General features: G+C 45.7%; 1 protein-coding gene across 5 annotated transcripts in view; it reads right to left on the bottom strand.

Moving 5' to 3' along the window:
* The window catches only part of MED17 (mediator complex subunit 17), a 251,061-nt gene that overhangs the window by 27,952 nt on the left and 208,313 nt on the right, over positions 1-14,796 (bottom strand). For 4 of the 5 annotated variants that reach the window (XM_065438751.1, XM_065438752.2, XM_065438749.2 and 1 more), the window contains one exon: positions 3,145-3,259. In XM_065438751.1, the coding sequence (XP_065294823.1) occupies positions 3,145-3,259 (115 nt within the window). Of the gene's footprint in view, positions 1-2,756; positions 2,931-3,144; positions 3,260-14,796 lie in introns of all 5 variants that reach the window. The other variant, XM_070522696.1, reaches the window with a different exon arrangement.

Raw genomic sequence — 14,796 nt, 5'->3', positions numbered from 1 at the left:
ACTTACAGAAAGTGAAACTGTGACGGATCCTCCGTTATCAATGTCTGAAGTAGTCATAACTCAAAAAGGAATACTTAATTTATTGCTACAGATTGATGTTAAAAAATCTTCAGGTCCTGAAATTCTTTCAAATGCTTTTCTGTGGCATTACGCAGAACAGATAACTGCTTTCTTGCATGCAATTTTCGTAGCATCGCTTCAAACAGCCACCCTGCTGATGGACTGGCTCCGTGCCAAGGTCCTTCCGATTCACAAAGGAGGTAATAAGTTAATGGTAAACACTTACAGGCCGATTTCACTCCCTAGCTCTTGTTGTAAAATGATGGAGCATATTATTAGCAAAGCCATTACCACCTACTTAGAAGATAACGATCTACTTTACCCCAAACAACACGGATTTCGTAAAGGTCTTTCTACCGTAATTCAACTCCTCAAAATAACGCATGACTTTACTACAGTAATTAACTCGAGACTTCAAGTTAATGTAATATTCATAGACTTTTCCAAAGTATTTGACAGGTGCCCCATCTAAAATTAATTGACAGGCTTAAGAATATCAGGATTAACACTAACCTAGTACACTTGATAACCACCTATCTCTCAAACCGCAGTCAGTACGTTAAAATAAATGACACTAAATCTGAAGAGTTAGATGTCTGCTCCGGTGTTCCACAAGGGTCTGTGCTGGGTCCAATTCTTTTTCTAATATTTGTTAACAACATTCATTCTCATGCTGAACCTGATGTAACAGTAAGGCTATTTGCCGATGAATGCGTCATCTACACCACAGTACGGACGATTAATGACCAGATACGACTTAATTACTCCTTAACTAACATTGTTAGATTGTGTCAAGAATGGGGAATAGAAATTATTGTAGCAAAAACTTCATGCATGTATATAACTCGAAAATAGGTACCCTTAAAATTTGCGTATCATCTGACGGAATAGCATGTAACCGAAGCCAACACAGTTAAACACTTGGGTGTTACCATCACAAACACATTAAAATGGGATGTTCACATTAAACGGATGTGCACAAAAGAATATAGACAGCAGGGATACCTTCGCAGGAAACTTTCACTGGCACCTTCCAAAGTTGGGCTAGCAAGTTATAAGGCCCTTGTAAGGCAAATCCTTGAATACGGCAGTATTATCTGGAAATTGCACCAAATCTACCTTCTTAATCAACTGGAGGGAATTCAAAATAAATCTCTCCGGTTTGTGTATTCGCAGTATTCACGTGACGTCAGCATAACCGCACTACGCAACAGGGCAAACATTCAAACCTTGGCGATTCACCGATGCGTTGCTGCCTTAAAGTTTCTCTACCTTCTTTATCATGACATATTAATATAAGCGAACACGAGTACCTAAAACCACCATACCAGTGCTCAGCCAGAACAAACCACGATAAAAGTACTGTGCTTTGACTAGGGATGGGCGAATATTCGATGTTGTTGAATATTCGATCGAACAGTTCTCTATTCGTTATTCACTTCAATTTGAATTAAGGTATTCAATATTTTCGAATTGTTTGGAGGATTTGAATAGGCAGCCAAAAGCCACAAACGACCGGCACAAATACAAATCTCGGAGGCTATGTTTTATACGTCGTGGCTGCCATACAGCAGCTGTAGATATCAGTCTACACATACATTTTGCATTAAAAAGCCAGAAATATGTCATCGCTGTACAGCTCACAACGTGGGCAGCCTCGCATTGGTGTAGACATCTATTCTTTTTCTGTCCTTTCTTTTTCTCTCCCCCTGACAAAGCCTCGGCATTGCCCTGACCTTCAGTCGCGCCACGCCAGTGGCGCTTATTCATGTGTTGGCTGCTGCGGCTATAGGTGAAGACGGCGTCGACGGTGCCAGTGTCTGGGCAGTGCGCACATGCGAACCCAATATGGAACTTTTTCTTGAAAATACCTGCTGGAGGTGAAGCGCAGTGTGAGACTTGCGGAGTTGTTTTGAAGACGCCCACTAGCACTACGACGACACTTGTCACCCACTTAAACATCCAGGCAAGTACAAAGAATACTCGAAAATGCACCAACCTTACAGTTTGCCGAAAAAGAAAAGCAAGTCAAAGCGAGTCAAATCATCACAGCTATCCGTGGCCAGTTAAAGCCTAAACTTCAGTCGTGATCGGTAAAAGCGCAAGAAATGACTAAGAGGATAGCAGCATTCATTGTATGCAGCCTGCAGCCGTACAGCGTGGTCGAAGAAGAAAGCTTCATCGAGATGATGCACTGTGCAATTCCGGAGTACGTCGTTGCATCATGGAACACCTTTTCACGAACGGTCATTCCGAACTTGTACGTGACAAAGAAAAATGACCTGAAGAAGCGCGTTGGGGATTTTTAATTATTTTTATTTATCAATTTTATTTCTGCCTAAAAAAATACAGACAGGGGGAGCTGCAGAAAAAGCTGTCGTAAACAGCTTGACTCTGCCGCAGCCCCGAAATACAAAGCAGCAGCGACAGACAATCGCATCACAGACATGATGGCTTCATGATAAAGAAAAAAAAACAACAACAACATAGCAAGAACATACGAAGACTAAACAAAATCTTAGCTGCACTTACATGTGCAGAAACCAAGTTGCTTCGTCACAAGCAGGATTACACTTTAACATGTACAGTCGAACCCGACTATGTTGAACCCATTTACATCAAATTCTTTTATATATCGAACAATTTCTGGTCACGATATAGTTATAGTGAGTATATATAGCAAAAATTGTGCTTACATCAAGCAAAAATAGCAGTGACTCCCGATATATCGAACGTCAAGCAGCGGAAAAGTGCCCCCGGAAGTTGGCTTTCCCTCGCGGTAATGAGGAAACCCGGCGGCGCGGCTCCATCCGACCGCTCTCCCTACCGTGACCGTGCCTCGGGCTTCTCGGGCGAGTTGGCGACACCCCCTGCAAATAAGTATCCTGGCTCGCCCGCAGTGCTTGCTCAGACAGCCAAACAAAGGCTCTTGTGCTCTCTACAGTGCCGTCGCTATCCTACAGAGTAAAAAAAAATCTGACGTTTACTGTATTTTGATTTTGAATGTGAATTTTACCCACCCTCTTCTGTAATGCCTGAACAGCCCTTACAGTATACAAGCGAAATGAAGTGATTACCACTGACCTGTGCCATGAGGAGGAAGCGCAGTTCCTGAGGCTCGTAGGAGAGCTGGATGACACGGCCGTCACGACACACAGCTTGCAGTCGCTGCTCTTCCACGTGAATCACCAGCGGAGTCCTGCAGAATCAGCATGGGTGCAGTGAATTATGGGGAACAGTATTAACAGTTTTTAGCGCAAAGACACGAGAGAAGGCACAGAAGACACAGCACACAGGACACAGAAGTGCTGGGTCCTGCGTTCCTTCGCTCGTGTGATGAGTTTCTTTGCGCTAAAACTATTAACATGCAATAACACCTAACCCACCAGTCTGTTTTGTTGTATATAAATCTATTAGTGGCATGTGCAGGTAGGTTGCAGGTTAAGCTCATAGGAACTTCTGCCACAAGCCTTCTTAGAGATCGAACTTTACGACGCGCCAAGTGAGGTGTCAAGCTCGAGGTTGGAAGAGCAGCAAAAGGTGAGAAGTAGCAGTTGCGACGCGAAGTGGAGCGCCACACAGGAGCGCCAGAACAAGAGGACCAGCATTGTAGCCTTCTAGAACAGGATTGCCCGTACCATGCTTGCTCATCGAGCACGTGTTGCACATATCCCCTTCAGTCACAAATTACAATCAACTTTCTATAAATGTGTGAAATTTACGTAATTTTATGCCATGCTGCTGGAGGCTCCAAGTCAAGGTGGGAGAATGACTCTGTGCATTTTACATAGTGACCCATCATAACTACATAGTAATTAAATATTCTTTTATTGTACAGTCAGTCATGCTATGTTTCTTCATTGAAAGTGATAAGTCCCCCGCTAGAATTACATGCACAGGTTAATTGTTGGGCACAAGCATTACAAGGGAAAAAAAATCTCGTAATTACTACTGAAACGCCCCCCTTCAAACGTCTTGTCAAACACGGCAGTGACTTCACCAAAGCAGTCATCTAAGGTAATACATTTCACTAAGTGGAATAGGTGTACTTTAGAAAAGCAGAATGTTCAATTTACTCAAAGGTTAATGTTTGTTTATTCCTTGAAACCACTACACAGAAATGGCAAAAAATAAGTTGCGTCCACAATTATGTACGCAATGACTGATGGGGATATTCATTTTCCTCATCTTCAGGCACCCGGCCCCAAGACGCCGCCTGACAACACCGACCTTAGCATGTCCACATTGCGGCGCCGGTGAGCACTGCAGGGCCCCCCATTCTGATGGAACGGCGGAATGTATGCATCAATGAAGTAGAGATGGGGGCCATCTTAGTGACATATGCCGATGGATACGCCGACGACATCCACGGGGAGCTCTATGACAGGCATCTCAAGGTAGGCGGGTTTAAGGTGGTCTAACGAGATGACCTCTTCACGACCATTGAACAAAATGGTGGTGGACTTCGGCATCTTGTGGAGAGCATGGTACGGCCCATTGTAGGAGTGTGTAAGAGGTGTCTTTACAGGCTCTCGTTGGAGACAAATGTGCATCTAAGACGCAAGGTACGGATGCACAAAGATGCTGTGGTCAGAAGATCAAGGCGGGACGGGGCACATTTGCTGGATGCAGTCCTGTAGGCATTGGAGGTACTGTGCCGACTATTGGAGGTACTGCAGCGACTAGGGCGAAAGCGCCGAAAGAATGAACAAGTCTCCAGGAAGCTGCAGGGGTGCACTGTAGACCAGTTCAGCCGCTGCTGAACAGCCAAGGTCGTGACGAAGGATGGAGCGTAGGCCAAGAAGCACCATAGGAAGGTGGTTGACCCAGTGGTTTCAATCCAGGCGCGCAGTGAAAGCAGCCTTGAGTTGACAATGGAGCCACTCAACTAGGCCGTTGGCACAGGGATGGTATGCCATGGCACGGCAGTGCTTAATGCCAAGCAGGCAGTTGGAAGAAGTGAAGAGAGTACATTCAAATCGCCAAAACATAGTTGGAGCAGCCGAAGCTGGAAACCCGTGCAGAAACTATGGCTTTGGCGACCATTTCCACAGTGATGTCCTGAATGGGCACGGCTTCGGGCCAACGGGTGACACGGCCAATCACGGTCACAATGTACCAGCAGTCGTGAGACTGAAGAAACATCTAACCAAATAAGATGGGCGTGGTCAAAGCAACAGCCAGCTGGCAAGAAAAAATTAATAAGCCCTTCAACTCTGTAAAGAAGGACGAGCAGCGAAGCTGTTATGTGTTTTAGCTCTATTGAAGTGTCTATGTATACATAGGTATTATTATTATAATTATTATTACAATACAAGGTGCCCATTGGTGGTAACAGTGTGTATAGGACGCAGGTGGCCGTTAAACCGAGCCTCAACATGAGCAATGGTATGCGTTAACAGAGGAGCAGTCAAAGGAGTACACAAAACAAAACACGTTCGTTTGTAATTTGCAATTTAGCCTACTTTCTAGTTAATTATCTGAATGAAACTTGGAAGGACTAGAGTTTTATTCTACCAGACAAACATGGGGCTGTCCATTTCGATCCCGTAGAAGCCCGAGTATTGACAGCAGATGGTAATTCCCCAATATTTATAACTTTGCCGTGAACTACATAATTATGAAAAGTAGATGAAACTCAGTGTACTGTTAGACTCATCTTAGCGGCCTATTTCAGTATGATGTTTTTCAAGATACCTACATTAGATTGAGAGCTAAAGAGCATTTGCAAGAAACTGGAGATGAAATTTTTTTCATGTTGACGCAATGCGTAGGCGGATGAACATCAACCATCACCGGAGGATAGCTAAGCTTTATACAGCTGCGCTGTAAAACTGTGTGGAAGTCTTGGTGTGGCAGGTCACTTTAATGGTCTGGCAAGTGAGGCACAAGCGGGCCAAGTGGCGAACATCGGTGTTAATGCTAGGCAAGACGTGCCACTGCTGCACAACGAGATGCCATGTGGCTCAGTTTCTGGGATGGCAGATGTCGTGGAGTGTTTGGGAAACCACGCGACGAAAAGCAGCCAGAATGAAGGGGGCGAGGTGCAGCCGATGACATGTCGTACCACAGTGAGCCAGGCAAAAGCGGATCAGGAAGGAGTTGCAGACGGAGGGAACGAGAGTTGTCATGCAGCATTGCAACACAGGGTCTTCCATCTGCGTCCGAGCTAGATGTCCCCAGTCCACAGCAGATGTAGAAGTGCTGAGGAAAGTGATGTGTGAAAGTGCATCAGCTGCCTCGTCAGTACCTCTGATGTGCCGGCTATCCATCGCGAACTCCGATGTATAGAGCATTTGAGGAAGTTCATGTGTGACATACTTGGAAGAGTTTGTATGGAAGGCGTACACCAGAGGCTTGTGATTGGTTAGAACCTAAAACGACTCACCCTCCAAGAAGTGCCAGAAGTGCTGGAATAGATGGCAAGCACCTCACGGCAAAAAACGCCGCAGCGAGTCTCAGCAATTTGAAGCTTCCGAGAGAAGAAACACAGTAGGTGACAGTCGAAGTCAATTTCCTGTTGGAGAACAGCGTCGATGGCCATGCTGAAAGCATTCAATGTGATGCCAATGGGCCCGTTAGTCCTCAGGTGGATGAGAAGTACTAAATCGGTGATGACTTGTTTAGCAGCCCTGAAAGCAGCTTGAGCTTCGGGAGACCAGGAAATCGCAAATGAGCTCTTAGTTGTGCGAAGAAGGTCAGTCAGTGGGTGCAGAAGCTTCATGCAGTGCGGAACAAAGCGGCAAGAGGAATTCACTAGGCCCAGGAACTCGCGCAGCTGGCATAGGGTAGTGGGTGCTGAAAAGTATTTCACGGCCAGAACATGAGAGGGCAATGGGCCATTCCCAGTGCCAAGATGTGGTGGCCCAGGAACTCAAGTTTAGAAGATCTGAAGACGCATTTCTATTTCCGGGTGTTGACAACTAAGCCAAATTGTTGAAGGCACTGAAAGAGTTCCCGGAGGTGACACTCAGCATTTTGTGGACTGAGACTCGTGGTCAATGTACATAAATATAGCTAGGAGGCTGCGCATTACATCAGCAATGAATCTTTGGAATATTATAGCTGGGTTGTGTAGCCCGAAGTGCATGCGCACATACTCAAACAAGCCGACGAATGCAATAATGGCTGTCTTTGAGATATTGGCAGGCTCAACAGGGATCTGGTGATACGCTTTGACAAGGTCCACTTTGGTGAAGAACTTGCATCCTTCCAAGTAGCCTATGAAATCTTGGATATGTGGAAGGGGATAGCTGCCGTGGACCATGTGAGCGTTGAGCACCTGTAGTCGCCGCACGGACCCCAGTCACCCTGTTCTTTCTAGGGCACCAGATGGAGTGGGGAGGCCCAAGTGCTGGACGAAAGACGAATAATGCCCAGCTGGAGCATGACCAGATGGTCACCGAAGAGGCGGTGCGGATGAGCTGCGACGGGTGGACCACGCGTGACAATGTGGTGGGTTACGCTGTGCTTGGGTGTCTGATTTAAACTACAAGGCCTTGTGACCCCAGGGAAGTCTTCCGAGGATTCTAGTGTATGGGCATGGTGGGATCAGCGTGCGGGTGCTCATGGGAGCAACAGCCGACAGAATGCAAGGAATGGAAAGGCGTGTCTTACTGTCAATCAGGCAATGGCAGCGCATGCTGATATCCAGGTCGAAATGGGTCAGGAAATTGGAACGAGGTAGACTGACCGACGTCGGCTACGATGAAGACCCACCAGAATGTGTGCCGCAGGCCAAGGTCGAGAGCGAGGGACCAGACCGCAGACCATACATGGCAATGGAGGTCGAGTTCGCTGCACGGAGCATAGGTCCAGGTGACCTAGAAGTGCAGTCACCCTTTGAAGACAGCAGTATATGCTGACTTTGGCGCCTATGTCTATGAGGAATCGCAGGCCGGAAATGCGATCCAAGACTAAGAAAAGGAGGCCGGGTTGTAAGGCGAAGTCACATGCCACCGTAAATCACCTCACAGCGCTTTTCCCAACCAGTTGCATAAGGGACTTGCACTGGCGGGTGCGGTAACAGAAAGTGCAATGATACCAGCAAATAGCTGAGCTCTGAAGACTGTGCAGGCTGTGGCTGCTCAACGAAGACGAACAGCTGCTAGAACATGAGGAGGAGTTGGGCTGATTATGAGAGGACGTCCATAGGGTGTCAATGGAAATGGTGAGCTGGTCGATCCTGGACTTGTCGATCCAAGAGGGACATAGCTGAAGACTCTAGCGTTGAAGAGAGGGCAGCAACTGAAGGAGAAGTTGCATCGTGAACTCTATCAATGGGCTGGGCAAAGCGGTCGAGGGTGAAGTCCCCTGCAGCGGCCAAGACAAGGTGGGTGGACTGCAGCAAGCACTGCAGTAAGATTTCCCTCAACAGTGCACCATTCAAGTTGACGTTGCTTGTGCCCAGGCGCCGTCGCTGGGAGGGGCAGCAATCTCCAAGCTCCTTGAAGGTAAGCAGGTGCTGGAGAATACTCTAAGTTGCCAGTACCGGCCGTCGCCCAAAGGTACAGCGATAAGGTCCACCACCTCTTATTAAGCCACTTAAGAAGACAGGTTGCAAAGTAAGTGGCAATACTGAGAAATCTCCGACGTCACGTGGTGCAGATCAAAGATGGCTTCAGCCTGGGGCGCGATCGGAGATTTTTGTTTGATATGTGTTCTGTTCGGTTGCTGCAACGTCATAAAAGTGGCAGTATGCAAAATTTGTCAGAACGGGGCAGAGAGAGCAGCCAATTGGCAAGCGGTGAACTCCCCGGAAGTTTGTTTCTCACTTTCGTCGTCTGCTTGCAGACAGTATACTACAAAATAAATGTTTCACAACTTCCAACGAATCAAATCTTTATCTAAAAAATTTATTCTTTTTTCCTCAAGCTCAAACACGTTTTGAACAGGGTGTCTACTAAGTTGACATTTGCAAATTCCCTGAGTTTTCCAGGTTTTCCCTGAGTGCCTTTGCAAAATTCCCCGAGTGAAACAGAACTTTGTTTTACGTCAAGACGGGCTCACACCATGTTGCCCAATGCTATCACTCTCTAGTAAGCATGTTAAAAAATAAAAATGACTTAATCCAGTTTGAATAGTAAGGAGTAGCGCTTATGTTATTGAAAACAGAAGGAAAGGGTTAGTAAATTGTGCAGTGAATAAAATACCTTCGAAAAGAATGATAAAACCCACTGCAAATTGAGTTGAACATTCTCAAATATGAATAAGGAGGAGATGCATACCAAATGAAATATTTTCGAATATTAACTATTTCTATCAACTGATAGCAAGCTCATTGGTATGAGGCCCGAACTTCGTCACAAATGAGATTCTCTCTCAAAAGCTGGTAATTAAGTCAACCTTAACTGTCCTGACGTACTCTCAGCCCCCGCACAATGCCTCAGTGTTGCATTTCACTGATTTAAAGATTTAATTTGCGTTTGGATGAGGGACACCTGCATCTCAGCGTCAGCCAACACTTTGTTTTTTTCAGCTCGAGCTTTTTCAAAGAAGCGGCGGCACGCTTCCTTTCCCGTTCATTCCTCAATGTGTAGGTCCTTTCTGTTTTCGTCCTTCCAGCACACGTTTGCCCCATGGTCCATTTGGAGTATCCTCTTGGTTAGTTGTACGGTCAACGTCCGATTTTTCGCACTCCCTAGGGGCCGCGAAAATGTCAGAAAAAGCGGGCATTACGAAAAAGGGAGAATGGCAAAAAAATGAATGCATGTCTTTTACTGATCTTGAGGGCTCGAAATCACCACAGACACATCCGAAAAAGCTCTGAAGGATTGCCAGTACACTTATTAGTAGGCGTGTGCGAATATTGAAATGTTCGAATACGAATCGAATACGAATAAGGCAAAAAACTATCTTTGAATGTCGAATCGAATATTGAATATATGAGCAGTATTAAAAAGTTGCAAAACGAGGCAACAATAGCTTTATTACCCTTTTAAACCTAATATTGCATTTTACAAGGCTGCTTCAGGTTAAAGAAGCACTGATTATAGGTAATGCACTCAGGTAATGTCACGTAATGCTTTCAGTCAGGTAAGGCGCTTGTTACAGATTATTGTGAAGGAAAATTAACTGCTGGACACGTTCAGAAAGTAAGCGCTCTCTATACACTGTGACAGCATTTCCACCAGTAGAAAAGACTCTTTCACTAGGAACTGAGGTGGCAGGGATGGGCAAGTAGTTCTGGGCACTTAAAAGCAAGTACTTGAAGCGGCCAATTGACTGCCACCACTAACAAGGATCCTTGCCCCTTTCCAGAAGAGGATTTTCCGCATAGTCTGCAACTTCCCTCTCAGGGGCAGATGCCAAATGTGTCTTCTCTTTGTTCATCACTAGATTGTCAAAAGCATTCCATACACTGGATGCCACCAGTGGACACGAAGTCGACGCTGGCATGGCAGTGTCCTCACTGGCTTCCACGTCAGTTGCCTGGAGCTCCCTTGTCGCTAGGTCTTTCAGCCAGACAATCTGACCAGATGCCTGATGAACTGTGGCCTTAAACCGCGGATCAAGAAACATCGCCAGGCTGGCCACTTCGTCAAATTCGCACTCCACAAAACGAGTCTTGATACATTTTACAAGATTTTCAGCAAACCCTGAGTTGCCTTTGCAACCTTCGAGGCAGCGCAGCATTCCAAAAATAATTGGAATTTGACATGACAAGGAGGGGTACATTTAAGCACTTAAAATTACAGTTGCGTCAAACAAAGGCTTCAGTGGCTCCACAAACGCCACTGCATCTCCTCACTCTGCAGAGTTAAGGGTATCTATGCTCGTGTCCGAAGTGGTGAGCTCAAGTGTGATGGACTCAACGAGCCATCACACTTTGAACTCGTTGAAAACCGGTAACTCGTTGAAAACCGTTGAACTCGTTGAGAGTTCAACGAGCCTCGAGAGCATGAGGTACTGACTGTTCCATCTTGCGTCAACATCCTGCCCAACATGGAGCATGTCTTTCTTCAACTGCCTCTGCAGATTGTTCACTCTTTTCTGCGCACTAGGGCTGTGTTTATAGTGTCCTACAATCCCTTTCCCCTTCTTGCAGAGTCTGTTGATTGCCGGAGTACACGACATCGCATCGCTGATCGCCAGCTGCAGAGTGTGCGCAAAGCAGGCTCGCTGGAGCCATGGCAGTGTCTTGGCAGCCGCTTGGATATTGTGGCCGTTGTCCGTCACGATGTACTTCACGCAGTCGATTGGTATCTCCCAGTCCGTGCATAACTGCTCCAATGAGGCAGCTATGTTCATGCCGTGTGACTCTCCAGCATATGTCGTGTGTTTTGCAGTTTTTCATCCCGAACTTCACCGTAAGAAAATGACACGTGAGGCTTAAAAAGCTCTCGTTGGCATGTGACGTCCAGATATTGCTAGTAAAAGCGAGAGTGCTTGTTCTTTGTTCAAGTGCTTTTCACAGCTCCTGTCATACCTTTTCCCTTGTTTCGTCGTACAGGCGCGGGACAAGCACACACGACAGTTTTGTTCGAGATGGCAGACTGTATCTCGGTGCAGCTGCTTTCATCAGTGCTTTGGACCCCCGGTTTTCTACAAAGCTGTAAGGCATACGGTCTAAGGCGACCATTTCCGCCACTTTCTGGTTAAGTGTGTTTTCTTTATTCTGAGACAATGGCTGCTATTTCTGTCTTAGTATAGTGTCCAGTGTCTGTTGATTCTTCAAAGGCGCGCTCGCAGCGGCGTCATTTTTCTACTCTTCCCTCAACAAACGGTGCTGTTTCATGTGATTTCGAAGAGTAGTAGTCGTTCCTGTTGACGTTTGAAGTTCGCGTGACTTGCACCGAGCTGTCGATGGCGAGAGTCTTGTGTAGTATCGCAAAAGAAGACTTCTTCCGGCTTTCTTTTCTTGCTTGCTCAGTGGCTCGTTTTACGCAGTTGATGCCATTCTTGGAGAACACGCTTGACCGAGCACTGTATCAGTACTGAGATAGTTGTCAATAGTGCAGAGACGAATTTAGCGTGGATTGCGTTTGCCTCCCAGAGCAGCAGTGCAGCCCGTAGCGAAGATCCGGCTACCACCTTAGAAAAGCGGGAACACAATGCAGGAGTTGTCGATGGCGATGCGATGTTCTCCTCGGACATATACGTTTTTTTTAATTTGCAAAGATCTAAAAACTGTCCAGGTAACATTTTCGAGATACATATTTTATTGCGCATACTTACAGAGCCCTAAAGTACATCATACATTGTTATGAAAGAGCCCAGGAATAAAGCTTGGTAAAAAAGAATCCGAAACTAATGTCTCACGGGCTGGATGCAGATAGACTGAAACAGAGGATACAGATAATGACGGGATCATACGAAGTTCTCAGTGAATAAATATGTTCTTAGGAGAATGCAGAGCAAGCATATAATTAGTTAATTGCTCAATTATCCGCAATCTGTCCGAATATTCGCCGAATATTACCGTTATTCCGCCATCTTCGAATATACGAGAATTTCAGAATATGCATTTCTCGAATCGAATACGCTTCGAATAAGGAAAATATTCGATTCGTATTCGAAATTTCGAATTTTCACACACTCCTACTTATTAGGCATATTGGTGCTCATACTGTGACAGGAGATGGCGGGTGCACGCGTGTATAATTAAGGAATACGTACTGTGTGCCGTGACAATTACCCCTTGCTACGCTTGTTATGGTTCACCCCGTAACATTTCTGTACTAAGGCAAAGCTCACTTTCGAGACACGCCATTATGCAACGCGCCACGCTTTCCGAGCTCCAAGGCCAATCGCGAGGATCAGAAAGGCGGAGTCAGTGCCATTGCTGACAGCGGCAAATCCTTTCAATAAAAAAGGCGGCACCAAACGGCAAGAAACTTAATAGCGAACGTTGAAGCAGCTACGCCTGGCGTTGCTGCTGTGATGGCTATGGCTGCCAGTGGATCTGCGAGAGAGTGCTGGTTCGAGGTGACGAGATACTCTAAATCGAAGGTGGTGGCTTTGACTAATGCCGTTTCGGACCTGCAGCGGCGGCTAAATGTCCAAACAATCGGACAGAGAAAAGTTCTTGCGTCCGAAATTTGAGACGTTCTTATACATTGACCAAGTCGGTCGTTGACTGTACAATGGCAACTCCTCCAGCCGTCAACACGGCGTCAATGACGATTCGTTACGATTCCTCTCTGTTTTACTCTAGCCAACTAGCATTATCGCGATCTTCGTTCCCTTTAAAAAAAAATGACAGTAAATTTTTTCTGATAGAAGCAAAAATTCCCAGAGTTTTCCCCGAGTATTTCCAGAATATTCAAAATCCCTGAGAATTACCGGTTTTCCCAATTGGTAGGCACCCTGACTCTGGAGATTTGAAACTTTCAACTTTATTCAGTTTAGTGAGCTGATTGCAAATATGTAATCAGTATTTTTCTATGTTTAATGAAAAAAAAATTATGCAAACTAGTATTATAAATTTAGGATGTGACTGGCTAGAAATTTATTGTACTGAGAGATCGAACATTAACTAGGTGTGTTCTTGAACGTTTGAAGAGTGCACATATAAAGTTTTGTATTTCTATGTACACATCAGCCAAAGTTATCAGAATTTGAATTAGCAACTTTGGAACATAATTTTTTGTTACTTCTTGCAAAGATGTGAAAAAGTTTCATTACACTAGCATACTGTATTAGAGTTCTTGCATTCTCTGACTATTTATCATTCAGAAAAAAAAATCATGCAAATTGAAGAACTAGCAGAGACACAGTGCACATCCCAAATCGGGTGTGGGAAAATCAAGATCTGAGAAAAACGCAAGAAACGTTTAGCAATGTGAAAAAATACTTTTTATGTGACAAAATCATTGAATTCACTACTACAATGAATTGGAACGCTCCTGGAGAATAGTCCGAAGCAGGCTTTTCTTTGCATCTCTTTTTGGTGGCTTCCTGGAATGCTGCCGATGATGTGCATTTTCTGTCTGCGTTTACCACACCGCGGCTGTCTTTCTCGGCTGCTCGCCTGCTGCCTGTGCAAGTTTGTTGCCAAGCAGCTCACCGAGTGTGTGCGAGCTAGACTGGTGGCTTCCAAGGTTGAACCACATAACAGTTTCTGCCACGGCAGCCTCAACAGCAAACAGTGATGCATTCTTTTCTTTTGGTGCCAGGTTCCTAATGATCGAATGCAGCGATTCATTGGCATTTTGTGTCTTCACTCTCTGGCACCTCTGCAAGAGCTTCTTATCAGAGAGGCGCTCATACACTGGCCGCAGTGCATTGCTTACAGAATATGGCAGATTGTATCTGCTTTTTTTTTGGGGGGGGGGGGGGGGGGGCTCATTTTTTGCGGTGGCTGCATTACATTTGCACCCAGCTATGGTTGGGCTTCTCATCAGTTGAGGTTACGTGGTAATATGTAGCCTACACTGCTGCGTTTATCTCATCCACATTTCCTGAATGTGATTTGGGCGCCCTACCATAATAGCTTGTCAGCTTATTTATCAGGTCTCTTGTCAGGCGGCCCTTACCTCTGATGCGCTCACCATTTTCGCCTTTCAGCTTCTGCACAAAATTCCGCAGCGCCGTTCCCATGCATTTCTGCACGTGGTTTGCACAGTCTTCCTTTTCCACGGGTATGAAGCCATAGACTTTTGCTTCATCAATGGCACTGTATGATTTGCTGTCACCATCGGAGAGCATGGTTGTGTGCCTTAGGCCATGGAGGGAAAGTGAACACTGAAATAAGATTTGTGCTGCCTCCACCTCCATCTGGCCTGCCTTGGAAGA

Source organism: Dermacentor albipictus, chromosome 7 (genome assembly GCF_038994185.2).
Source record: "Dermacentor albipictus isolate Rhodes 1998 colony chromosome 7, USDA_Dalb.pri_finalv2, whole genome shotgun sequence".
Classification (NCBI taxonomy): Eukaryota; Metazoa; Arthropoda; class Arachnida; order Ixodida; family Ixodidae; genus Dermacentor; species Dermacentor albipictus.
This window is presented reverse-complemented; position numbering and strand designations above follow the sequence as displayed.